At 52.6% G+C, this 27,007-nt stretch overlaps 1 protein-coding gene across 3 annotated transcripts in view; it reads right to left on the bottom strand.

The window, feature by feature from the left end:
• Positions 1-27,007, bottom strand: part of CTIF (cap binding complex dependent translation initiation factor) — a 248,131-nt gene that overhangs the window by 88,039 nt on the left and 133,085 nt on the right. For 2 of the 3 annotated variants that reach the window (XM_024580202.4, XM_045187688.3), the window contains exons 8-9: positions 3,377-3,872; positions 741-1,040 (exon numbers count right to left, since the gene is read on the bottom strand). In XM_024580202.4, the coding sequence (XP_024435970.1) occupies positions 741-1,040; positions 3,377-3,872 (796 nt within the window). The remainder of the gene's footprint in view (positions 1-740; positions 1,041-3,376; positions 3,873-27,007) is intronic. The other variant, XM_053912424.2, reaches the window with a different exon arrangement.

The raw sequence follows: 27,007 nt of genomic DNA, 5'->3' as shown, positions 1-27,007 counted from the left end.
CCATGACGGACAAGCAGGTATCAGCCCCCCAGCTCCCCACTCACAAGATGAAACTGTGCCGGGCTCAGTCTTGGTGCCCAAGCCCACACCTGCCTACCACACACTCATACCAGTGAAACTATTGCTGGACCTGCCACCCATGGCAGAAGAAGGAGGAGTGGGATCAGGCTCTTGGGGGGTGGAGGGCCCGAGTGGGAAAGCACCAAAGAATAAGACCACATTGAATGGCCATGCCTCCCTTTTATCCCCACGTGGTTTCAGGAAGCTCAGTTCATCAGCAGACAGACCCGACGTCTCCTGCTCAGACCCATTTAAGCACCTGCTATGACCTCCGGGAGCTGGGGTGGGGGAGAGTTTGGCCCTGGGGAGGAGGAGAAAGAGAAGAGAGAAGTCCACAGCAAGTTTGTGTCTGCTCGGACAGGGAGAGGTCAAAAGCACAGCCTCTAAGCCCAAGAGCCAGCTCTCTTATCATGGAAATAGAAGGAGGGAAAGGCCAGTTAAACCGGACGCACCTATAAAATTATATTGGTCCATCGTAACCATGGAGCACTCACACAAACACACGTAAATCCGGCCACTCATCCCTTGCCCCTTGAGTGCCTTTTTATTTTCTATAATTAATCAGGCAAGGGTGGAACTTGGGAAAAGTTCAACGGTGGTCAGAATTCGCAGCCTTCTCTCTAGTAATAACCCATGGGCGGGGCGGGGGGCCGGAGGCGCAGCTGTTGGTGTCGGGTTACCTGGAGCATGTTGAGGAGCAGGCTCCGGAACTTGGTCCCCTCCACCATGAAGAGCGCCATCTTGTCGCAGAGCTTAGCGGCCGTGAAGGCGAAGCTGCGGTCGGACACTGCCTTCTGGTAGATGGTCCGGACGATCTCACCCAGCATCTCCTCGGAGTTGGTGGAGTTCTGGGCCTCCTCCATGAAAGTGGTGAGCTTAGCATCCACGTCGCTGCTGTTGTTCCGCATGCTGTTCAGGATCTCAATCAGCTTGTCCATCTTGTTCTGCTGAGGGTTGGTGGTCTCCACCGCCACTTCATCCTGGGGGCATGGGAGACAAACCGGGTCACGCCTGAGTGCCGCCGAAGTTTCTGTGTGTATGCTGGGGGAGTGGCCGGTGGAGGGAGGCCTGCCACCCCCAAAAAGGACACAGCCCTACCTTCTAGAACCTGGGGTCTGATCCCTTCTGGGAATGCTGACCTCCACCAAGGACCCTCAGGCCCCACGGCTCTCTGCTGACCTTGTCCTTGGCCCCTGTGACATCCTGAGCTGAGCCTTCTAGTGAGCTCTACCTTTTCCCCAGGACTCTCATACATGTTGGTTCTGTTTGGCTACTTGTCCATCAAAGGTCTCATTCCGGAAATGATTTAATAGGGCTTATAAAAGATGAAACAAGATAACAAATAAAAAATTGGGCCAAAGAGAGAACGAGGGCAGGAAGGCTGGGTCAGGAAGGAAGGTGGCATCCAAAATGCTTGCTTTGTTGGTCAGAGGCACCCATGGAGTAGCTCCAGGCCCCTAGGGCCCAAGGGCAGCTGTGTTCTCTGGAATCAGGGTCCCTGGGGACATGGTCCTGGCTTCGTGTCCTGTGCAGACCAAGTTGGCCTTCTACCCACAGACACGACACACCAAAGAATCCTCTAGTGTGTCACTAAAGTGACCGGCACTTCCAGGAGAGAAATTTCAGGCAGAAAGCCCTACACCCTTCTGAGGTTTCAAGGCCACTGCACCAGAGCCAAGCTGGAGGAGGAAGAACAATGGCATCTGACAGTCTCAAAAGTATTTACTCAGTCACACTGGGCTGGTAGCCAAGAGTATGACTGGTCCACCGCTGGGATGGAGGGCAGGGTGGAGGGCAAGATTAGGGGGGGCCCACTTGCCCTTCTGTTCTCAACAAGGAGATCTCTGGGCTAGGAGGCCCAGACGGAGGTTCTAGAACCTGCTTTCTGCTTCTAGCCTTATGGCTTTAGGAAGTGGTTTCACTCTCTGGGCCTCAGTTTCCTCACTGGTAACATGAGGAGGTTATACTAGAAGGTCCGCCACTACCCAGCCGTCTGCACCCCAGGCAGGAAGAGTGGTGTGTGGCATGATAACCACACTCGAGGGTCTTTCCCCATGTGGTAGCATTTCATCTTCACAGTCTGTCTGCAAGGTGGGCACCATTACACCCATTTTACAGACAAGGCAACGGGCACAGAGCAGTTAGGTGACTTGCCAATGTCACCAAGCCAGTCAAAGGCAGAGTGAAGACCGAGCCTGGTTTGTTGGACCCGAAAGCCCATGTTATTTCTGCTCGGCAGCACTGCAGTTAGATTTAGTAGTCCTGGAGGGACCTTAGCGAATAGTCCTCTCTCCCCGGATGGGCTGTAGCAATCTGTCCCGGAAGCTGTTCCGGTGACGACTGCACCCTGGTCATCAGGCTCCTTGCTTTGGGACACAGCGGAATGGGTGAGGCTCCCTGTGGGACCTCACAGCTGCTGGCCCCACAGGGAGTGGCGGGGCAGAGGGTGCTAGGAGCAGCGTTTCAGCACCAAGACTCGATCGGGGAAGAGGTCTGCCTGCCTGTCCTGCCGGAGGGTGGGCCTGGGCCTGGCCTATGGGGTGAACAGCAGAGGAGAGAAGGCAGTAGAGTGAGGCCAGGGAAACACTCAGCAATCAGAGCTACCCCGCAACCCCAGAAGGAGGACTCCCGGGAGGCCCTTCTTGGGAACAGTTTGTCTCCAAGGTGACCTTACCTTCCCTCTTGGCTGGGGAGGGGAGCTAGCGGAGCACACTGAACTCACTGCTGCCAGGGACAGATCCCCATCACTCCTCTGGGGGTTTGGGGCTGTCTCCTCCTGAATTTGTGAACCAAGCTCCAGTGATGCTGGGAGTGAGGGCAGGGATGGCAAGGCTGAGGCCTGCTCGCGCACTACCCAACTCACCTTTGCTCTCAGCCTTGGTGGGGACCACGGCCTGGCCAGTACTCACCCCAGGAGAATCAGCAGTCCTTCTTATCTCCCCCAGCTGGACTTTACATTAACAGGGCAGTGTCTGACCCCAGGAAATGCTGGAGGGACGGGCCAAGACTTCCCTACACCCTCCTATCACACCCAGGCACGTGCTTCTTCTCCCACTCCCGTCTTAGGCTGGGGGCTGGTACCAAGTGCCCACTTGGCCTCTTTGAGGGGCCAGAAGGTGAAGAGCCAGAATGTGCTGGAGGGGCTCATGCAGAGCTGGCCACAGGCCTGCCCTCTGGTGGCCAGGGGTCCCCAAGGCAGTGGTGGCTCCTGCTTCCCACCGTAGGGCTCCCCAGTCCCTGAAACAGAGCCCATCTTCCAACGTGCCTACCTCATGCCGTCCTCCCTGGCGTAAGAGAACAACAAAAATTCAATTACCGGTACCTTTTCTTTCAGCCTCCGCCGCAGCCTGTCTTTGGAAGACTGGAGCAGGGTAATTTTGGGCCGCTCCCCGATGCGCTCGGGGATAATACTGTCTTTACGCTTTGTCTCGGCCTCTGGGGCTCCCGGCTGCTGTGCAGGCAGCCTCTCAGAAGCCGCTGGGGCCGGGCCATCAGGGCTGCAGGGGGGATCGAGGCCAGTGTGCCCGGTGTCCTCCAGGGCATCCTCAAGTTTAGGGCTCTCCATGGTCAGGGTCTCTTTGGCATTGCGGTGAAGGGTGCCTGCCTCCCCCTTGTCGCCGGGTGAGTGCTTCATGTTGCTATGGTGCCAGCGTCGGTTCTGGCTGTAGCCGTGATGGGTGGGCCTCCCTGAGGGGTGGGGCACTGAGCCCCCCTGGTAGGATTTCTGGTGGTCCCTGTTGTGTTTGGCGCTGCCTGGCTGGTGGTCGCCGTGTTGCTGGGGCTTGTTCCCTCCTGGAGGTCTCTGCTGCCGTCTGCAAACCAAAGGGGATAGACAGAGAGGGTGACTGGGTGGGCTGCTCAGGGTCCCTGCGTCCAAACAGGACCAGAGGAATTCACTGAGTCGCTTATTATTTATTCCTCCCATACCCTTGCTGAACATCGTCTGTGGGCCAAGCTCTGGGATGGGCCTGGGGAGACAGCAGAGAACGAGGGAGCAGGTCCCTGAGGTTACAGAGGGTGTAAGTCAGCCCATGACTTAAAATGTCATAGTCTGCAGGGAACCCTCCTAACTCCTATCTGCAGCCGCTGTTACATCTTCTCGAAGCAACTGTTACCATTCTGTGAATCTTCTAAACGTATTCCATGCACGTTCCAGCAAAAATATATACACAGGCCTGCATCTGGTACCAACCATCCTTGTAATGACTTTTTACCATCATGGCTCTTGAAAAGCTGTATCATTTGTTAAACCACCTTTTTTAATACACTGACATTTTCACCCCCAAACCCGACCACAAACTACGCTGTAAGAAGTTGTTACGAGTTGAATTGGGCTCCCCCACCCCAATTCACGTGTTGAAGCCCCAACCCCCAGAACCTCAGAAAGTGACTGTATTTGAGACACCACCTTTAAAAAGACGATTGAGGTAAAATGAGGCCGTTGGGGTGGAGCCCAGTCGCACAGAACTGGGGTCTTCATGAGGGCACATTAGGACAGACGTGCCCACGCACAGAAGACAGGCCGCAGGAGGACACAGTGAGGAGGAGGCCACCTGCAAGCCAGGGCGAGGGGCCTCAGAAGAAACCGAACCTGCCGACGCCTTGATCCTGGACCTCCAGCCTCCAGAACTGTGAGAAGGTAAATTTCTGTTGTTTCGGCCTCCCAGCCTGTGGTACAATATTGTGGCAACCCCAGCTGACTAATATAGAAGTGACATTCACCGTGATGGTGCTGAGCAAAGGCAGGCGCACCAATGTACTTGGCACAACATTCTAAGCAGAGCGTATCACACAGAAGAAATCTGAGGTGTGCACCATGCAGCAAACCAAATATTTTGATTTGTGGATCGAAGGCAAGCGAGTTGGGTGGGGGGCACATTCTGATGGCCCTTCGGTCTTGCGGCTCCTCCGTCACAGCAAGCTCCCATGTCCCATCTCTGTTCCACCGTCCCAGCGTTACTGGACATCATTTGAAGTTCAGGCGGAGAACAAGATAACCACGAGCCCCTCAAAAGTTGTAAAGCCGGTGAAGAAAGTTTGCAGAAAGAAGACTTTACCTTCTAAAAACTGAGGTCCACACCATCCTCCTCTGTGACCCTTCTCTTTGGTGAGCCCAACACACCTTTCGTACGAGGCATTACACGAACAAGCTGTACTTATTTTCTTTCAAATTATTACTGATATAAACGCAGTTGAAGGTTCATTTAATAATTTTGTGTATCTGTGAAAATTTGAGGGTACCTTGGGTTGGGGCTTAACATATCATTTTCCCATTAAAATTAACAAAAACATTTTTTTGGGGGAACAGCTTTCCCTAAGCAACAGGGCTTTCGGGGGAAATTAGTTGTTAAGTGAGAGACAGGTGTATGGGGCTCATTTTGTTTCCACACAAATGGTAACTTACAATATACTGTACACAGTGGTCCCCCCCATCCGCAGGGGTATACATTCCAAGACGCCCCGTGGCTGGTTGACCGTTATATGCTTTCTTCCCCCCCCATACATATTGATGGCCAAAAAGTCTGTGTGGTTTTTTTCCATAAAATAAAACACACATTTTTCATTTTCATCAACAACTTCATTAATTTGGATATTTTGAGTATGTTGGCTATCTACCACATGGTATAATGTTGATTCTTATCAATTAATGTCTTGATTTGACTGTTATCAACTTCAACTGTCCTACCCGACTGTGGAGCATCGTCCAGCAAGAAACCTCCAGCACGAAACCTTGCAAACCACTCTTGACACGTTCGATCAGCCACAGCACCTTCGCCATACACTGCCCAAATCTGTTTTTGCATTTCAGTTGTGTTTTTACCTTTCTTGAAATAATAAAGCATAATATGCCGAAAATGTTGTGTATTTTCTTCCATCTCCAATATTAAAATGGCTACACAGAAATTCAATTGTGATTTGTTTTTCAAATGCACGCTGATGTGACGGCTGTCACCTAACGATCTAACAAAAGGGTTTCAAATGCGGTTAAAGAGAACGAAGCGCTACTGAAGGCATCTTAGGGAAAAAAAAACTAAACGATGTTTTTGGCCAACCCAGTACAACCTTTTCCTTTGGAGGAAGAACTTTAAGGCTTCTCTGCGACATATGCAAATCGCCAGCCGCACTGCTCTTGTGCTCTGGGCCTTTAGTAGGTGAAATAGGGGTGACCTGGGCATGAGCTCTGCAATACCAGGACAGTCAACCTGCCAACCAAGACAGCTACTCAGTGACTAAGTGTGGGGTGGGGGGGCGGCGGGTACAGCGCGGAGACGCTGGCCCCAGGGGTGATGCACGTCCAGGGCAGGGTGGGGCGGTGCGGTGTGGGATTTCATCTTGCTGCTCAGAACGGCATACAATTGAAAACTTAAGAACTGCCCACTGAGATTTTCAGACCACGGTGGACCATCGGTACCTGAAACCACAGAAAGGGAAACCGTGGGTCGGGGGACTACTGTATCAGAAGTAGATATTTGTATGTCTCTGGATTGGAAATTTGACAATTTGTTACAAGAGCCTCTAAAACACGCAGACCACTGGACCCTGCAATTTCACTTGTAACGATTTACAAAGGAATTAATGAAAGACGTGCACAGGGATGTAGGTTCAAGGACATTCACAACGGCAATGTCGATAACCGCGAAACACTGAATGGGGAGCAGTTGAGAACAAGGTGAAGGAGTTCAGTCTTGCTGATGGAAGAAGACCTGTGCTGTATGTAATGTGTGCAGCACGGTGCTGTTTTTTTAAGGCAAGTATTTATATGCACGGAAAAATCTAGAAGGATATACTCCAAAATGTTAACAGTAGTTTTCGAAATGAACACGACTTTATTTTTCTAAACTTTTTATTGTGAGGTAATTACAGACTCAAATGCAGTAGTAAGAAAAATTGCTGAGAGGTCTTCTGTACCCTCTATCCAGTTTCTCCCCATGGCAACATCTTGCAAAACTATAGCACATGATCCCAGCCAGGTTTTCACATCGACACAGTCCAGATCCAGAACATTCCCATCACCACAAAGACCCTACATACCCCCATTTCGTAGGCACACCCGCTTCCCTCCCACCGCCTCCTCCTCAGCCCCTGGGAACAGCTAATCTAGTCTGCTTGTCTGTAACTCTGTCATCTCAAGGGTGTTACTGAAACGGAACCATACACTATGTAGCCCTTTGGGATGGACTGCTCTCACTCAGCATGTAATTCCCGAGATCCAGCCAGGTGGTTGTATGTATCCACAGTTCAACCCCTTCCACTGCTGGCTGGCATTCCACAGTGTGGGTGTACCAGCGGCTTAACCATTTACCGACCAAAGGACATCTGCTTGTTTCTGGTTATTGGCTATTATGTACAAAGCTGCTAGGAATACTTGTGTACAGGTGGACCCAGTTTTTGTTTCTCTGGGACACATGCCTGAGAGCACCACTGATGGGCTGTAGGGCACTTGCATATTTAGTTCTTTAAAACCCTTTCAAACTGCTTTCCAGAGAGGCTGTACCATTTTACATTCCTGCCAGGAGTGCACGAGAAGCTTCCAGCTGTTACTCCCTTGGGTGATTTTTCAGCCCTGCCCTTTTTCTCACCCACTTTCTGGGCTCCGAGGACACGTGGGGCTCAGCTCGTTCTTTTGCAGTCTGTTTTCTCTCTGTGGCTCAGACTGGGTCATTTCCATTGTTCTATGTCCCGGTACCCTGGCTCTTTCCTCTGTCCCTCTATTCTGCTGTTGAGCCTATCCATTGAGTTTCTGTTTGGTTCTTTGTTGTTTTTCCTTCGATTGCTTTGCTGAGATCTATTTGTTCATTTGTTTCAAGTATGTTCCTATTGTTCTTTGAAGCATTTTTAAGTTGGCTGCCTTAAAATCTTAGATAATGCTAACACTGCTGTCATCTCAGGATTGACATCCATTGTCTTTTTTCATTCCTCTGAGATTTTTCTGGGGTTTGGTATGACAAGAGATTTTAAGGCAAAATCTGGACATCTTGGGTATTATGTTAGGAGACTCTAGACTTAAACCTTTTATCTGGTTTCTTCTGACCTTGCTCTGGTCACAGGACAGGGGTGGGAGTTCTGGATCCCCACACGGACACGGGGTGCCTTGTTACATCCTGGGGAGGAGTGGGGGATCTTGGCCCCGCACTTGGCCTTTGCTAGATGGGAGGGGGTGAAGTCAGTATTTTCTGGGGCATTTGCCTGGAGTCCAGCAGCTATTGTCTAAGAGTTTCCTGTCTTGGGAGGCTGCCCCTTTCCTGGTCCTTCGGCTGGAGCTTTTGTTGGGGGCTTTTGGAGCTGCCAGCTTCTTTAGCTGTAAGTGGAGGCTCTATGAGGCCAAGAAGAAAACTCCAGCAAGTCACCACTGTGTCGTTCCTTAGGGGCCAAGGACCCCAGCCAGTCTGCCTTCTCTCCACCTTGTTTTATTTTATTTTTTTAAATATATAATGTCCAGGGGTTCTAGTTATCTGTATCTATTTTAGGAATTCAAGAGTCACGACAGAAACATCTATTGCAGCCTGGTACGCTGGACTGGGCTGGAGGCCCGCATGGTATTTTTCATCCTTGTGTGGGTTTGATTTCAGTGGGCCTCAGGCTTTCATTCTGGAAGATGGTCAATTTGCATTGACAGCAGGGAGGGGTCACCAGTGTGGACACCCAGGGGAGAGTGGGGCCCCATCAGCACAGTGAGTCACTGAGTCGGCTCTTCCCAGGGATTGCCAGCTGGCCACAGAAGACATTCCATGGCCCATCAACTCTCCAGGGTGCCATGTACTGGTGACTTGTGTGAATTCTCTCTCCTTTGATTTTTTAATTACTGTCAACTAATTGGCCCTTTCTCCTCCCACTCTCTTTGTTCTGTGAGTGTGAGTAATTTTCAAGCTCAGAGAAGAAGCTTGGAAACTCCCTGGCAGATAATGCTCGATTCCTTCAACTTCTGTCATCCTCGTGTAGACCCTCTGCGGTGCCTGCAGCCGCGGCCCAGCAGTGCCCCCAGAGACGGCTGACCAGGCCCTTCCCGGCATCTGTCTTGAAACTGTCTGGCTTCCCAGTTACCATATCAGGGATTTCCCTTTTTGTGCCCCAAATCATACAAAATAAAACTTCGTTCTACCTACAGGAAGCAGGGGGTAATTTGGACATGGTTGGGTTGGGGGGAGTCAAAGGCTCAGAAAGAATACTGATGGATCTTCCCAGCCCTTCTGTTGTTCCTTTCTGTAAATTTGGGGGAGGGGAGCTAGAATTCTACATTCTCTTAGATCGGAAGGCCTTGGAGCCGCCCGGCCCTGTCGGTGCAGTGAAGACCAAGAATGTCCAGTTGCCGGGCAGAGTGGGCCTGCTCAGCCCCATTCTGCCTGGGCGGCAGCTCCTCTGCACATGTGGAGCCGTGCCTGTGGCTGGGAGGGGAGGCCTGGGGGACCTCCCTCAAGGCTCTCTCCTAACCGGGCAGGCGAGACCGGTGGGGTCAAGTGCCGGGCGGCTGCTGTGGTGCTGGGTGGTAGGTAAGATGGGCTGGGTGGCCCCTGGAGGGCAGGGAAGAGCCAGATGCCGTGGAGGCAAGGGGCACACAACCTCTTCTCCCGTCTCCTTCCTGCTTGAGGCCCTGCTTTGTTCTCTGTGGGCAGGCGGGTCGACACTTTCTTTCCATTTTACAAATAAGCCCGCGGAGGCTCCTAAGGTGAAACCAATTCCAGAGGGCCTTGCAGCAGCTCTTGGAAGTTAGCCCAACCTGTCAGCTCCTCCCGGCACCCAGCGCCCACCTCCTGTCTCTCCCCCATGCGTCCTCAGATCCGGGCCTCTCAGGAGAGAAAGACTGAATTACAACCGAGGCCTGCTGTGGTGACAGCCACATGAGGCCCACATCCTGGGCCTGGGAAAGGACTATGAGGGCCCGACGCTTTGGAACAGACATGGGGCTGGGCCTTGGGCCCTAACAATGGAGACCCAGGCTTCCCTGCTCTGGCCATTCACAAATATTTGTCAGCGGTCACTGGCTGCACTGACCCAAACCAGCTCCTCTCTCTTCTGTGTTTGCTGGCCCTGGGTTTGGTGGCTACCTTCCTCCAGGGGCCAGCTGGCTGCTCCCCATGAAACCTGCGGGTTTAGGTTTGGCTGTGCTGGGGATAAACTGATTTTGCTCCCAGTGGCCAGGCAAGGCAGGCACACTTGGTCTCGCACACACGGATATGTGAATCCAGGTTTTGGAGGCACACTGGACGTGCAGTTTTGCAGCCCTGCAAGCAAACGAGGGGGATGGGAATCCACCTCCCTGCCTGCTTATTATGCTCTAATCTCTCCAGGGTTAGTTCTCTCTGGTGGCAGTGGGGCGGAATGGCTTAGGAGATAAGATTAATATTCCATTTGTGCTACTGGCAACACCTGCTGTTAGGGAAATAATGCTTTTTTTTTTTTTTTTTGAGAATGGAAATTGTCAGTATGCTGTTTCCATCACTCATTTAGTTTATTCTTTCTTCTTTGGGTTCTGAAATCAGATGTCTTGTTTCACTCTAAGATTTCTTTCTTTTATTAAAAAAAAAATTCTCGGAACACCACAGCTGCATGTTGGGAGGTGGGTGGTGGGAGAATATCTTCAGATTTTGTTTTTAAAAATGATTCTAACAGCAGTCCCAACGCAGACAAACATCTCTCTGTTAATTTTTTATTTCATAATCATTCCCAACTAGATATTCCGAGGGCCGCTGACTTATTATGGTTCCCTCAATGTCAGACACTTTACCACATAATTTGTAGGTCTGCTTAAAGTTTTCTGAAAGCAAAATTCCTAGGGCAAGTGGTTTTCAAACTATGCATGGGTTCATATTTCTTGCCTTCAGGAAAAGTGATGACTGCTTATTCTGGAGCTTAGGCGCCTCCACTCCCGTCCACCTCCACACGCCCTGCGCGGGGTCCCACCTTCCTTGCCCCAGGCACTGGGACAGAACAGGAGCTGAGGTGAGACTCAAGGCTCAGGTGCAGGGGTGGGGAGGCTGCTGCCGAGCTTGGTGCTGGCAAGGGGGGCCCAGAAATAAAGGCTGTTTGCCTCACACATCCGCCCAGTTTGTACAATCACTGTGAAGCTTAATGAGGAAAGGCATAGGGGAGACTTCCTTCCCTCTTCAGGGAGCCAACCAAGGGGACCACGACATTGGCTTACCAAAGGGACAAGGATCATAGCAGCCTATGTTAACTGAGCACCTACTACGTACTTGGGGCTGAATTAGATGGTGGAAATCCACTGAGTCTGTTCTGCAGGATGCTCCTTGTCTGCAGCCAGCTCAGAGCCCGGCTCGGCTGCTCAGAGCAGCGTAGCTCAGGGTGATTTCGCCTCTCTGTGTCTCTGTTCCCAGCTGGGTGGCTGTGAGGGTTACGCAAGTGACAGCATGACAGCTTTATAGATGGGAAAACCAAGGTTCAGAGAGGCTGCTTCGTTCCCTTGGGGTTGCCTGCTCGTTAGTGGCAAGCCCGCCCTGAAACTCTGATCTGTGTTTCCACGCCAAGGGGCTCCGGACACGCTCCTTGACTGGATCGAACAATTACCTGTCTGAGGTCGCAGAGCTCTCGGGGGCACCGGGGGCATCACTACAAAGCTTTGACAACTGAATACTGAATCACCCTGGAACGGCTGGCCATCACCACCACCACCGCGGCAGCCCTGCACTAGTGAGCCTTCCGACTGCCAGGCCCACTCCCCGCACTGGGTCCCTGGACGGTCCCACAGGGAGGGCGCCTGTGGGCCACAGGAACACGCCTGCGGCCCCGTACGGTCAGCCCAGCTTTAGACTCTCCCACTCCAACAGCCCGTGGGACTCTCCTTTCACCCAGAGTCGGGCAGGAAATAATTCAAGACTGAGGTGTCTGCCAGCCAAGGCAAAAGTTCACGTAAGGAGCTCAGTATTTCACTGCATGGTTGGACATTTTAGAAACCAGATGTTTACCTGGCCAAAGGGATGCTCTGGAATGGAAGTGAGAGGGTCTGACCAGTACCTCTGCATGCTGCAGGTGAGGACTTTTCTCACCAACTACAGAATGAATGAACCAACGAGTGATGAGAGAGGAAAGGCTGGGTCGGTTATTGCTTCATTGATAAAGCATGTTCTGAGATTCTGCTCTGCCTGGAGCTTACTCAGGTATCAGTGAGCCTGCCCAAGGCAACTTGTTGATGGAACACTCCAAGGGACGCTGGGAGTGGGGCGCGAGGTAAGGAGTCCCTAAGGAGTACAGCTGTCCCTAAGGAGTCTCTCCACACCTCTCCTAACCCCATCTGGGCTGCACGGCCCAGACCTGCCTGGGAACCTCTTCAGCCCCCAGGAGGCACCTCCTTCTCTCCAGACTCCCAGGGTGATTATGGTCTGACTTCCCTAATCTTTGCCCCCAGACTGACAGCCTTGTGTGTTCCTCCCGCATGCTCTTAAAAGCATCTGCTTCCATGGGATGAGGCAGAACCTCCTCTAAATGTCCCTTGGGGTATGGCAGGAGGTTGGGCATTCATTGATGCCTCAAGTGAGTCCCGAAACATGCCAGGCCCTGGGGACACAGCACTGACGCAGCTCTCATGGAGCTTAGAGTCCACTGGAAGAGACAGATGCTAATCCATTAATCACAGAAACACATATCTGGCTACAGCCAGGGACAAAAGTCACAAAGGAAAGGAAGCAGAGAGAGGCACACGGGGTCTGCCCTAGTCTGGTCTGGAGGCAGGACCGTGTACTCAGTTAGGAGGACCCAGTGCAAAATGAAATGGGGGTCTCTTGTTCAGACATTATTGAGCATTTGAGGACAGCCACAGCAGAGCATTAAAGCAAGAGTGGCCCTTCAGCATGTGGGTCCCTGTGTCACTGCACAGTTGCACACCCATGCAGCCGGCCCTGGCCAGAGCGCTACCCGAGGAATGGGGCTGGACCTGAGACCACAGGAATAAAAGCATGCCAGCATGCATGAAGCACAAACCATGTGCCAGGCACGGCTTTCATTTGGCCCTAAGAGGGAGAGACTATTGTTAACCCTGTTTTACAGAGAGATCAGTGAGGCACAGAATGGGTAAGTACATGCCTGAGGCCACATAGCTTGCAAGAGGCAGAGCCTGGATTTGAATGAAGTAGTCTGGCCTTAGAATACCATCCTTAATCACCATGCTTTCTTCCCTCAGGATTCTGAGGCCTGTTCCAGGGTCCCGAGGGCCTGGGGGCAGCCTGCACACCACTGCTGGAATCCAAACTCAGAGGACCCTAGGCCTTGGCCAAAGCCCGAGGGGGAAGGGGCTGTGGGCTGGCAGCATGGACTAGGTCTGCAGAAGCTAAGGCCAAAGGTTGAGCTGAGGCCACTGGGAAGCTGAGGCCCTTGGGAGGGGAAAGCCTGGGAGGGCTCTGGGCGGGAGCTCTGCAACGAGGTTTGGAAATCCGGCCTTCCCGCCTTGGCTCCACCGCGTCTGGGGAAAACCACAGAAGCCACGTGTGGCCCTCGGGTTTCCATGTGTGCTGGGAACAATCCTTTCCTCACCACAGCCTGCCAGTTCCTGTGGCTGGGCCCTGCACCGCAGGGCTGGGGGCGGGGCTGAGTTTTCCGGTGGCCCTCTGGCTTGGCTGCTGTACCCTGGGGGAGGGGAGGAGGGGCTGCGGGCTCCTGCCACCCTCCTCCAGCTGAGGGCAGCAGCTTTCTCTGGGGTGTTAGAGGGGGCTCAGTCTCACTCAACTTCTGAGGCATTTCCAAGGCCCTCCTCTCCACCCCAGCGGCAAAGCCAGGGTTCTCAGCCCACCTTGCCCAGCACCAATTTGCTGGGTGGCTTTGGCAAACCACTCAGCTCCCTGTGTCTCAGTATTCCCACCTGCAGAATGGGAATACCAAGTCCCCTCTCAAGGTGTTCCCTTAGGTGGGGTCCCACATGCTCCGCATTCCTGCCTGGGTCACAAGGCTGGTCTGAAGTTACAAGACAATCAAGCCCCGGAGAGCCTTTGGGAACAAAGGCACGTTGCAAATACGAGGTATTATTTTTGTTCCAGGGTGAATCAGGCATTCCAAGAATCCTTGGCCTCATACGTTCAGAGGCAGCGTGATGTCATGGGAAGAGCTCGCGGCTGCCCCGGCGGAGTGTTTCCAGGGGAAGGCCCTCGCCCTTCCACCTGGCCCAGCCAAGCCTTGCAGTCTCTGAGGTCCCGCCTGTGGACCCTCAGTGCAGCCTGCTGGCGAGTCCAGGCACCCACTGAGCTACGTGTCTACCTGGGTGTCCTCTCAGAGGCTGGTGGCCCCCAGCCATGGATGCAGGTCAGTCTCAGCGGTGATGCTGGATTTCCCAGCTCTTACTAACTCTGGCTAAATTGCCCCAGGCATGTGAATTTACACCAGGGGGCAAATTCTGGTTAAGCCACCTTTCTGCAGTCTCGAGCTTCGGCCAGCTCCCACCCACTTTTCTAAAGAACCAAGGATGCCCAGCTGTGGGTGCAAATTTGTCCTACTGTGTGGCCTCCCACAGCCCCTCCCTGTCTGGAACAGAAGGTCCTCAACACAGACGACCAGGGGATTTACCAACAGGCAACATGCTGTTGTAGTTCAAAGTACAGACAGAGGAGCCAGTCCACTAGAGTTCAAATCCTGGCTCTGCACATCTAGCTGAGCAACATTGGGCAAGTTCCTTAACCTCTCTGGGACTCCACTTCTTCATCTGTAAAACGGGGACAAATACAGTACCCACCTCATGGGGCTCTTGTGCGTTTTAAAGGAGTTGATGTAAATGTTATTTTACTATTTGCTTATAATAATATTACTGCATTGTGAGCTTTTCAAACAATATAGGATAAACACATCAGCTCTTTGGAGGAAGTGGTGAGCGTTAGCACGCCCATAGCAAAGGCGGGAGAACTGAGGCTGTAGGGAGACAGGCTATTTCAAGTTTTAGGAATCAGGAGGGAGCTCCAGGATGCCCAGTTTCTGGCTTCTGCTCTCACCCCAACCTCTACAGGCTGCATTTGGGACATAATTTCTCACCGTGAAAATCTCCATTGCCAAATACTTCCATCATCCCAAGGGAAACACTGCCCGAGGGGTCCCTGCAGGTATGAGGGCCACGTCCAGCAGCTTCCTTTACTCCCAGCCTAAACCCTGGCCATAGCCGCTGGCCACTGGGCCTTGTCTGGCCCCACGCTACCTTTCTTCCTTTGTGTGCTGACTTCAGAGGCCCACTCAGAAGCCAGCCCCTTTCATCACTCATTCGAATCTCACCCTCTCCCTGCAGTGGAACAGCTCTCAAACTGGAACAGGCAGGACAAAGAGGAAGCGGGGTGGAGAGGGAATCCCTGAGAGTTTTAAACCCTGAGTGTGACCAACTGCCTAATTGCTGAGCCCTTCTGAACTGTGGGGAAGGAAGTCCAGAGAACAGCCTGAGCCTACCTAGTGGAGAGCCTTCCTCAGAGGGGGTGTTGACCCACAGTGGAGAGCGCTGCCGGGAATGTGGTGAGCTCCCTGTCCCTGGAGGTGTCCAGTCACTGACCAACAGTCAGCTCTGGAGACCTCCTATCACTAACCTGCCCATTCTGCAATCAGTGCCTCCGCCAGGGTCTCAGCGGTCCTCCCAGGAGTTGTCACCTGGAGAGGCAGCATGAAGCATTCAGTGACAACCTGGGAACCCGACATAGCTGGGTTCCTATTCTGGTTTTGTTCACATCTAGCTGGGGTGGGCTTGGACAAGTTGCCTGACTTCTCTGCCCCTCAGTTGTTTTATCAATCGGACAGACTTCACGACTGGAAAGCAGGTGAGGGGCAGAGCTGAAAGGAGTGAGCCTACGGCTCCTCTTGCCCACTCCTACATTTGCCTTGACTGGCGCTGAGGGACTCCTGGGAAGTGAAGGGAAGGTGGCTCCATTACGGGAAGTGGAGTGGCTGGGACAGTCCCTGAGCCGGTTTGGCTTTGTGGGCAGCGGAGCAGTGCTGAGTGTCCAGGCTCTCCGGGGAAGCGCTGCTGGCTGCCCACCCGCACCAGTCCATCAGCCATCACATACCGGCCGCCCTCCTGGGAAGCCTCCCCCTGCGCAACTTCATTACTGACAGGTTTGCTCCATCCCTGAAGGGCCATTTTTCCATCCCGGGAAGGAGAAGAAATGTGAAATGGAGTTGGTTGGAGCAGGGCCTCCCTGAGGCCCCATTCCTCAGCCAGGACTGGTGGAATGGACGAGTCCACGGTGAGACGGCACGGCGCACAGAGGCCGCTCCGCAGCTCTGTGCACATCACGGGACCCAGCCCCGCCCGGCCGTCTTGGGACAAGTCTGCCCAGCAGATGGGCTCTTGGGCTGGAACATTCCAAAGCACAGAAGGCATTGTAGGAGACTGCCGGTCGTCTTCACAGTAAACACCGAGCAGCTGGGATTCAGAGTATCCACCTGGGGGAGTCAGACAGGTGACGAGAACTCGCTCTTCCTGGCTCCCAAACGCTGGGGCCCTGAGGCTTCCAGTAGTGACTTTAAAGTCAACCAGACTCTCTTTCTGCCAGCAGAATTACAATGAGTAAAAGTGGAAGAAACAGTGGAATTAGAACATCATTTGGCAACCATCATACTAATAATTGTTTCAAGCAAGAGACGTCAATGGCAGCTAGTGGGTGAAAATTTGAGAAAAACAGAATATTGGCACAGTCTTAAAGTATCTCCCCACAAGTGATGTCTTCATTACTACGGGAAATCTCGCAACTTCACAGTGTAGAACCTCGGCAGACACGGCCTTCACCAAGTCATCACAGTTAACATCCGACTCTCCCGACGGGCTCGCAGGCCAAGGGCACAGCAGCGCCCAGTGCATTCGACCTGAGTCTAATCATGAGGAAGCACCAGAGAAACCTGAATTGTGGGCGCTTCCACGGAAGTGACTGGCCGCTCTTGAAGAGAGCTGATGTCACGAAATACGAAGACTTGGGGGCTGTCCCCAGATGAAAAGAAACCAAACACACGTGATGATGGAATGTGACCCACGGCCTAGGGCCACTGCAGAAACACAAGGACTGCGGAAGGGGCAACGGCAGTGTATCCACGTTTCTGTCCTGGTTGTGATCACGGTTATTGCGGCGATTAAAAAAGGAGTCTTTATAAAGCAACACACGGTGAAGTCTTTAGCAGTAACTCTCATTTACTGCTAAATTACGGCATCATTTCAGCAACTCTCAAGCAGGGCAGAAAAGAATGGATGTGAGAGAAGGTAAGGCCAATGTGGTAAAAATGTTACTATTTGAGGAATCTAGGTGACGAATATAAGGGAATTCTTCATACTACCCTTGCAACTTTTCTGAGAGTCTGAAAATTGGTCAAAAGAAAGTTTCAAAAAAATGAGTAGGGTTTGGTTAGAAGCGGAGAAGGGGAACGGACATTCCAGAAGAAACACCAGACTCCACAAAGGCTTGGTGGCAATTACTCTGAAGCCATTTTCTTCCTTACCAGGCAAAACAAATAACATACAATAAAATGGGCCACAGAGGGTCCTGCTTTGCGAGCGGCAGGTCAAGCTGCAGAGACCCTTCACCACCGGAGCGGCCCCAGCAGAGGTGAACACAGAGCTCATGGTGCATCGTGTCCTCAAGACCCATAGGAAGTCCTACGGAACTCAGACGTCTGTGCTTGTCTGAAGGGCAGCTGAACTCTGCATCCTGGAGACTCACAGGCCCGGCGGTCCCCATGCACTGCCCGCCATGCACAGGCCAGCTTGCCTTCTCCCATAAAGCTTGCAGTGTTGAGCTTCCCCAGGCAAGCCCGTTCTCCGGTGGGGGCCTGTGTGCCACCCACCAGGAGACGTCAGTCCTCAGTGAACAGGGTGAGGAACGCAGTCTCACACCTGTGGGAATTGAGGCTGGTCGCAGCCTTGCTTACCTCGTTTAGACTCAAGAACTTCCGTCACAGTGATACAGGGTGGGGCAAAAGGAGGTTTACAGTTGTTCATAAGGAAAACTATACAATAACTAGTAAGTAATGATACAAGAATAAATTGTGTTCTGCGCACTCACAACTGTAAACCTACTTTGGCCCACTCTGTATCATCTTGCAAACATCCTTAGGAATTTAAAAAACATTTTGTTATTTTTGATGGTATACAATAAAGGAGTTATTTTAAGTAAAATATGGTTTTTAGATTATGTTATTGGGAACAAATTGTAAGGTTCGTGTTTAATATGATCTTTAATAACACCCATAATAAAGACAAAATTTAACCTTCCCCTCACTTAATCAGGCGATTCCTTCTCTTTAATTTATTGTAAATGGGCTAACAAAGCAAAGCATGATTTTCTACAAAGACATTTCCAAGTGACATATGACCATCACATTGTGGCTCTGGAAGCAGACACACACTGGCGTGTAGGCTGGAGTTTGAATATATAAGGCAGAGAAAGAAACAAAAAGCAAAACCCGATATCATGGCCCACTGTTTGGAATGTTGAGTTTTATGTTTGTTTGCTTTTTAAAATAAAAATCAACTGGCTTGTTTTTGTAATTTTCTTGCTTTATTTCTAAATGCCGGGACCTGAGAACTTCCAGGAAGCGCTTGCAATCACAGGGCATGAGAAGCAGGGCATGAGCGTGGAGGGTCTCACTCCCCGTGAGTAGAGCTGGGTGCCAGGCGGGCTCGGTCTCTCTCCAGCACGGGGAGTGGGGCTCTGCAGGGACCGGCGGCGGCGGCCCCACAGCGCTCTGAGCAGACGAATGTCTGCAAATGTGCAGATTTATTACCACTTGTACGTTCCTCGTGAGCCAGCCTTTTAATATCAGGGTTCTTTAATGCTTCCTGCCTTAACCAACTGTCCATTATGGGTAAAAATTAAATATTTGTCTAAGGATAAAAATAATTCCAAACTGCGTAATGGTCAAAACCACCAAAGTGGCTGAGTGATGGGTTGGCCAAGGGGCTGAGTCTGGGTTGCTCTCCGACCTCCTCCAGCCTGGCACTCACTCCACCCACGTGGGCGGAGTCTACACGGCTGTGGCTCTATAGGTAAGGTGAGAAGATACTCTCGGTGTGGGGGGAAGAGCCCGACTTTGGCCAGCCCAGTCGGGATTCAAATCAGGACCCTGTGACCTCCTCGCTGTGTGCCCCTGAGCAAGGCTCTTATTGGTCAGTGCCTCAGTTTCCCATTTAAAAATGATAACAAGGGGTCTTGCATAGGCTCTGAGGGATAAACGAGGTTCACCTGGCCAGTGCCTGGCACAGAGCAAGGGCTCAGTGAGAAGCTCCGGTCATGCTGTCATTGCTTTACTAAGGAAACAGCAGCAGTGACAAGTCAGGACTCTGGGTGTAGTGTTCTCCCGCCCCCTCATGGGAACCCTGGGGCCCTGAGCCCAGAAGACGCCTCCTCCGGCATCTCCAGGGTTCTGTGGCCAGCCCAGCCTCTTTCACTCAGAAAACCCACTGGAGGTCTGAGGGCTCCAACCTGCCTGCCCCCTGCTCCCCAAGAGTGTCCATGCCAGTCCCCCATTCAACACATCTTTTCTGGGGTCTCAGCTGCTCAAGCCCCCATGGGAACTGTCCCAGTCACCCAGGCTGTGGTGAATGCTGTCTGCCCCTAGTGTCTTTCCATGGGGTTGGTGGCCAGTATCCACATGTTTGCACCTGTGTCCGAAGCGCATTCCTGGAGGGCAGGCGGGACCGCATCCTGTTCTCCTGCCCCTGCCAGGCTCCCTGCAGGAAGCATCGGGCTCCACTGGAAGTGGAAGTTTAGGTTCTTACTGTGTGGTTGGTGGGAAAAGGTTTCTGAGCTACAGGATGAGGCGGGTATTTTGGGGGCCTTGGTGCCCAGCAGATTCACTGGCTCTCTGCTCTGGGGGCAAGGGAGAGGGAGGGAGGGTGACAGAGAGACAGGATCTTCTCAGCACAGCTCAGCAAGCCCATTCCCATCAGGTGGGAAACCAAGGTGAGCCCGCAGCCTACTGGCCTGGGCCTGCAGGGGAAGTGGTGTGGCTGAGGGGTGGGTGGGACCGGTGCTGGCAAAGGTATGGGGTGCAGGTGGGCTGGGGATGGGGGATTCCCATGCTCATTTCTGGTGGTACTTTAGACCCACCGAATGCCCATTGCCTGGCCATGTGCACCAAAATGGAGGGAGGAGCAAAGTAACAGGGAGCTCGGGCTGGAGAGGGGGCCACCGGCGCCTGGCCCCCACCCTGCTGCTGCCGGCTGTGGGTCACGGGGTTAACGGAAACACCTCTCCGGCCCCAGTTCTTTTTTCACAAAAACAACAGCAATGACGATGACAATAACCATAAATGGCACTTGTTGGTGCTTTCTATGCCCAAGACGCTATTCTAAGAACGCAAACTAACTGAGCCAATCATCCCCACGACTCGGACGTAGACAGCAACATTATTATCCTCACTTTTAAAGCGGATGGAAGAGGCATGGAGAGGTGAGGTAACCTGCCAGGTCACAAAGCTACGAAGTGGGAAGCTGGGAGAGGCCACGCTGTCCTTCCAGACGTGGCAGAGAGGTGGGGGCCAGACAGAAGGACTGCCAGCAACCTGTCGAGTTCTCACGTTGTAGTATTTCTGTAACCCGTGAGGAACCTTCTAATGGTCTGTTTTTGGCTGCCCCGGGCTTCCTACTGACCACAGTGGGAGAGAGCAGGTTGCTGAGCCCTCCCTTGTGAAGCCAGAGCTTCTCTGCTCTCTGGGGCACAGAAAAACAGTCAAACCGGCCAAGGGCAAGGCCTGGAGTAGCCCCGACACCCTGACTAATGGCTATAAACCCTTTCCACTCCCGGTCGTCCCGCCACACAGGGGCTGGCCCGGATACCTCGGCTCGGGACAGCATGCCTGCTCCCTCAGCACAGCAAAAAGGTCTGTTCTAACTTCAACTTAATTTTTATTTATAATTATGTAAAATATGTACCTGGTTCTCAAGTCAAATCTGCAGAACAAGGTGTTCAGGGACCTCTGCCCTCTCCTCCTCCCCTTAATGGCTGGGTAAACAACCATTTTATTGATTTTATGATTTATCCATCCATTCATTATCTTTTCTAGAATTAAATTTAAGTTTTATTGGAGTATAGTTGGTATACAATCTTATATTGCTTACATTAGTCTCAGGTGCACAATGTAGTGATTTGACGTGTTTATACCTCGCAGTGTGATCATTCCACTAATTCCGGTAATTGTCTGTCCCCGTGCAAATGTATCTCAACATTGCTGACGTCATCTCCCTTCCCCTGGTCACCCACCCTCCCACCTCTCCCTTCTGGTAACCATCCCTCTGCTTCTCATTGTCCTTAATATAATATGAATATATATTGATGTGTCTTTTTAGGGAGAAATGATAACATACTACCCATGCTTTTCCCCCTTTCCTTTTTTTTCTGAGTTAATATTGTTTAAGGTCATTTATTTCTACCTGCCTTTTATTAACAGGAATGGATTTTCTTCCTTCCTTCTCGGTAAGGGGCAAACAGTCCCTGGAATCCCACGTGCAGCAGCTTACGAGAGTGGGTTGTTCTGGGCTTTCTCCCTGTCCTGAACTTCTGGAGCTCCCTGATTCTCCCTGGTGATAGGCAGGCCAGGACCTTGCCAAACACTAGAACTATCAGGGTGGGAGCTGGAGACCCAGGTTACAGTCTGGTTCCGTCAAGGTCAAGTGTTTAACCTTGGGGAGCCCAGTCTTGCTGCAAAATGACTGGACAAGATGGTGCCTCTGAGCTCTGAGGGCACACTGCAGGTCTCTAAGAGAAGCATGTGGGGAGGCTGTCCCAGACCCGCTCTTGGAAAAGCCAAGGAGGTAGCCAATCCCCTTCCTGGGGGCAAGTGATAAAGACACGTTTTATCACGTGGCAGCCTTGCACTCATCACTGGTTCTTTGTACCAGGCACGGGGCTGCTGGGTTATCTGGAGCCATGTGGTGAGTCATGGAGACAGAGCTGTGAGCAGGCGGTAGGAGTGCAGAGGGTCAGCAGGGAGCAGCCAGCTGACCGGGTACAGCTCTCAGGAGCTCACAGAGGCCAGTGGAGTGGAAGGGCAGGTGACCAGCCAACTAGTCAGGATGGCAGAGGACTTTAAGGAGGAGTGAGCCCCTGAGGCCGGCCCACCCCAACAGAAGGCTCCTATCCTCTTCCTGCCTGAAGCTTGCCCAATGACCTTCCCCAGAAGGGCCATCTGGGGCCTGGGGCTCACTGGCCGCACTGGTGCAGGTCCAGAAACTTTCTGATGCATGAGGGTTGCTTTTATTCTTTTTTCCACAGAGAGTATTTCAGATCTGGAACCACCCATTCTATGTTTTTCCTTCTCTCCCCACTTCCCCAAACACAAATCACACATGTAAAGGCAAGAGGCCAGGAAATAAATATGCCCAAAAGACAAATCACTGGAAGAACAAGAAAGAGCAAGACTCTGAGCCACCCCGAGTGGCAGCCTGGGTGGAGCTTTCCACTGCGCTGTGTGTGCATCGCACATTCCAGCCCCAAGCCCTCTCCCAAGCTTCCCTCTCACATCTCGCACTTCCGCTGCAGCTGGAGGCAGAGGGCTCTAATCTCAGGGGCACTGTGGGATCTGCCAAGCGGCCCCCAAGCATGCCAAGAGTAGGACGGCTGGCTTCGGAGCCTGGAGGGGCACAGGCATCCACCCAGCGCCCTTCAGCCTCCTCCCCAGATGAGAAATACATCATCACCACGCTCGGGAACCATAGCCCTGTGGGTCATCCAGGAAGGAACGGGGCTGTGGGGGGGTCCACTTTCCCCACTTTCTGTACTGACTGGGTCTTGACTCAATGCATCTTGGAAGAAAGAAGATGAGGTCTGAATGCTCCCACCCAGGGGCGGCTTGGTAATTGCAGGTTTTCCTAACCCTCCAGGAAGGAGCAGTCATAGCCGTGGAGAAGCTGGGGAAAAGGCTTCGTGGCAGCCGCTCCCAGGAACAAGGCCATCTTAACCACCAGGCCACCCTGGCATGTCCTTTCTGACCCCTCCACTTCCCCAGACACCCAGGGTCACAACTGGCCCAGCTCCCCCCACAGCCTCCATTCTCTCTCCACGAGCAGGCAGGGGGTGTTCCTGTCCCAGTCCCATCCAAGGGCTGGGCTCCCAGTGACGACCCCAGGTGAAATGGGAGCACCTGCCCCTCTCACCTGCCCTAAGTGCCCCTGGGTAGGAGAATGTCTCAGATTTTGACCACGACCTGTTTTGACTGGGGAAACCTCGTCACCAGCAAACATTCTGCAGACTGTATACTAAAAGGATGAGAATTGCTCTCTGGGACTCAAGGCCAACACCTGAGGCTGCCTTGGACACCCTGGGAAATGCAGAACCTGTTCAGGTGCCCTCTCCTGACCTCTCAACTTCCTTCTCCAGCTTCCAAGCTCACCTCCTTCTTTTCTCCAACACAAACTTCCTTCCTCACGTGGAGTCACCAGCCACATGCCACGTGCCTTCCAACCACGTGCCTTCCAACCACGTGCCTTGGCACCTGCTGTCCCTTCCAGTGACTCTGCCTGTAGGCTGGACATCTGTGACTTACCTATGGCTTGGAGCCCAGGGTCCAAACTCTCTGCTGGTTCTTCAGGCCCTCGGCACACGGCCCACCTCCCTGACACATCCTCTCATCCTGGTCCCTTGGCAGTGTCCTCTGCAGCCAGGCTGGTCTGCACCCTGTCTCTGAACAGCACACCAGGCAGGCCCCACCTTGGGATCCTCACCTCTGCTCAGTTACCTGCTGGGAATGTGCTTCCCTCTACCCTCTGCATGGCCCTGCGGCAGGCATGGATTGTATCCCTGCTCCTCCAGGAAGGCTTCTTGGCTACTCTGAACCTGAGAACTCTTTCCGTTCTCTGAAGTCCCAGAGCCTATGGCCTGGAATTGTACCATCACACACACACACACACACACACGTACATATGCATGCACACACATTTAGGCACATGCATACCCACACAAAGAAATACAGACACACATGCACAAACATACACACCACACACATGTACACAGGTGCACTCACATACATGTACACAGATGTATCAAACATACACCGCTCACATGCACCCACCCTCCCAGCTAGACTGTAAGCTCCAGGAATGCCAGGCACAGACCTTCACCTGTGAGGACCGCTCAGGAGACCACCCCCTCTCCCAGACCTAAGCCCCCTTTCCCAGCCCTACTTCCCTGTCTGTGCAGGGGCCACTCACAGGCATTGCTCCCTGACCTGGGCACCATGAGGTGGGGGGCCACACCACACAGTGCTTTGGCATCTGTAGGAAAACCTTCCTCTTTTCCCCAGAATGATGCCCAGGTGATACACTGGGTGCAAATGAATGCCAGCCAACTCTAGGATTTGAATTTTAATGCGGCTAATCTGACACCAAGTCTTTGACACACCACAGTGATGCTCGAGAGGGGCGGCCCTGACCTGTGCCTGGTGGGCAGTCATGGCTAGAATAAGGGGCAGCTTGGAAGGTCTCCCCAAACCCCAGCCCCAGAGTGGGAGGTGAGGCCTCAGGCCTCCTCTGTAGCACAGCCCCTCCCCGGCAGGGGGGTCCCATCTCGGCTCTGAGCCAGAGCTCACCGGGCAGGCTCAGTGGAGTTTGAGGAACCCAATATCCCTAATGGCCGTGCAGAGAGTGAACGCTGCCTCGTGGGAAGATGGCAGCTCTGTCTCCAGACACCCCCTTTATGGGACCCCACATTGTCACGATCTCCATCAGAATTAAGACCTTCTGCCAGAATGTACACAGGAGTCTCAGGATGGAAAGCTACACCTTCACACAGAAAACCTTCGCTCCGAGACTCAGCCCTGAAACGTGAAGAAGAGATGGGCTAATGGCGATTTCCAGGGAAGAGGGGCTGTGAGGGGGAGTTAGGGGGAGCACTCGGGGGTGGGCTGATGGTGGAGCAGAGCTGGAGGCACCCCCACAGGCCTGGCCTGAAAGAGATGGGAGGGAGCTGGCTTCTTTCACAATGCTGCTCTTCCAAAACAAAAGCCTTGGGGCAGACTCGAGCAACTTTTCTTCCCTCTCAACACTCCCAGGCATTCTGTGGTGGGAAGGAGTAGGGGCCAAAGAAGCGCATGCCCCCCGCCCCCATGGAAAAGCACCTGGGTACTCCAGTATCTAGACCGGCTTCGGGTCTGCACGGACTTGAGTGAACCGCACAGCCTCTTGTGGGCTCGCCGAGGTCACTGCTACAATTGGGCATGCTGGCAATTGTTTCATCTGCCTCCCACACTGGCTGTGGGATACTATGAAAACGGCTGTGTGAGACATCTTTCTTTACGTTGTTAATAGTTGTATTCTTTCCTCTCCTCCCCAAGGGAGCCTTCCCTGTGGATGTCTGACAGATTCAAGTATTTCAGTATGCTTCCAATTAAAGCCCAACATTTTATAATCACCGTGATTATAGAGTTTAAGAAAACATAGGTGTGTGTATCTTGGAAAGTTCCCTTTTCCTGGAGCTACCTGCTGGTCCCCCTGGAGGGCAGGGGTGTTCTGAAGCTCGCTCCGAGGTGGAGAGGACAGGACAAGTAGGGTGGACGTAAAGAGGGGTAGACAGGGTAAGGAAAGTATTCTCGGCAAGATTTGAGTTGGGCCAGAAAACAGGGCGAACACAAAAAACCTAAACCCATTCAAAGCTATTGGCGGATCATATTGGATCATTTAAAGTGGAAAAGAAAGAGCGATGACATAGGAAAGGAACAAGAAGCAGACACAGAGGGCCCCCAGGGCCCCCCAGACCCTGGCGATCACACCCTGGGGGAGTCCTTACCCTCACTGTGCCAGGGTTAGTCTGTGTGACCAACAGAACACGGCAGAAGGGACGGGAGGCCACTTTTGAGATCAGGTCACAAAAGATGCGGCAGCTTCTGTCTCTCTCTCAGATCTCATTCTGCTACGAGCACCCTACGGAGAGGCCCACATTGCAAGGAAATGAAGCCGCTGGCTGACAGACAGTGAGGAACTGGGGCCTGCCAACAACCGCATGGGTGAGCCTGGAAGTGAACCTTCTGGTCCCACCTGAAGTCTTTAGAGCCACAACGCCCGCCAACGGCTTGGCGACGACCCCACGGCACACCCGGAGCCTGGACCACCCACCTCCATGGTCCCTGGGCATCCGGTCCTCAGAAACTCGTCGAGATAACAAGTGTGCGTTATGTTCAGCTACTAAAACGTTTTGGGGGGGGGTGATTTGTTACACAGTGAGCGTTAACTAATACAGACTTTGCTGCTCAGAAGTGGGGTGTTGCCGTCACCAACGTCTGAAGTGTGGGAGTGGCTTGGGACTGGGCCGTGGGCAGGAACCGAAGGATTCTGAGGTCAGTGTCAGTGAAAACCTAAAGCGCCAGGAAGAAACTGTTGGCAGAAATCTGGACTCCGAGGAGTTGCTGGTGAGGGCTTTAAGGGAAGTGAGCAGTATCATATGTTGTTGGGAACAGAGGAAAGGGGAGTCTCGTTATGTGGCCGCAGAATGTTTAACTATCTCCTGTAGTTCTGTGAAAAGTAGAAAATGTACCCAATGCCTTGGAGGATCTCGCCAAGAGATTTCTGGCCAGAGGGCTGAGGGTGCAGCTTGGTGTGGTAAAATGGGAGGGGAAATGGGAGCTAAAAAAGAGGTGGCTACAAGAAAAGGTGCCAGGACGTCCTCATTCTGAAGATGCTCAGACTTTCCAGATGGCAAATGGTGCGACCATTAGGAAATGACATCTGAGCAAAGGTCAAACCCAGGCACTCTCAGGGAAGCACAGTCCAAAGGTGAGGCTGAGGGTGTGATTATGAAATCCTTAGTTAAGATTTCAGTCCTATGAAAGATCAAAGGTGGGGCCTCAGAGGAGTGTTCATTTGGACAAAAAGCTCTAAGAGTTTAATTGTGTGACTTTCAGATCTTTTCAATCAAACCACAGAGCTTCAGAGAATCTTAAGAGTATTGTTCTTTAGTGAAAGCCAAAGTGGAGAAGGGATGATCTTCAAGAGCTTTGGGGCTGGGCCTTTATTTAGTAAAGTAGATCCACAGGGAATTCACAGAAGATCCCTATACTTTTT

This window comes from Desmodus rotundus, chromosome 10 (genome assembly GCF_022682495.2).
Source record: "Desmodus rotundus isolate HL8 chromosome 10, HLdesRot8A.1, whole genome shotgun sequence".
Taxonomy (NCBI): Eukaryota; Metazoa; Chordata; class Mammalia; order Chiroptera; family Phyllostomidae; genus Desmodus; species Desmodus rotundus.
This window is presented reverse-complemented; position numbering and strand designations above follow the sequence as displayed.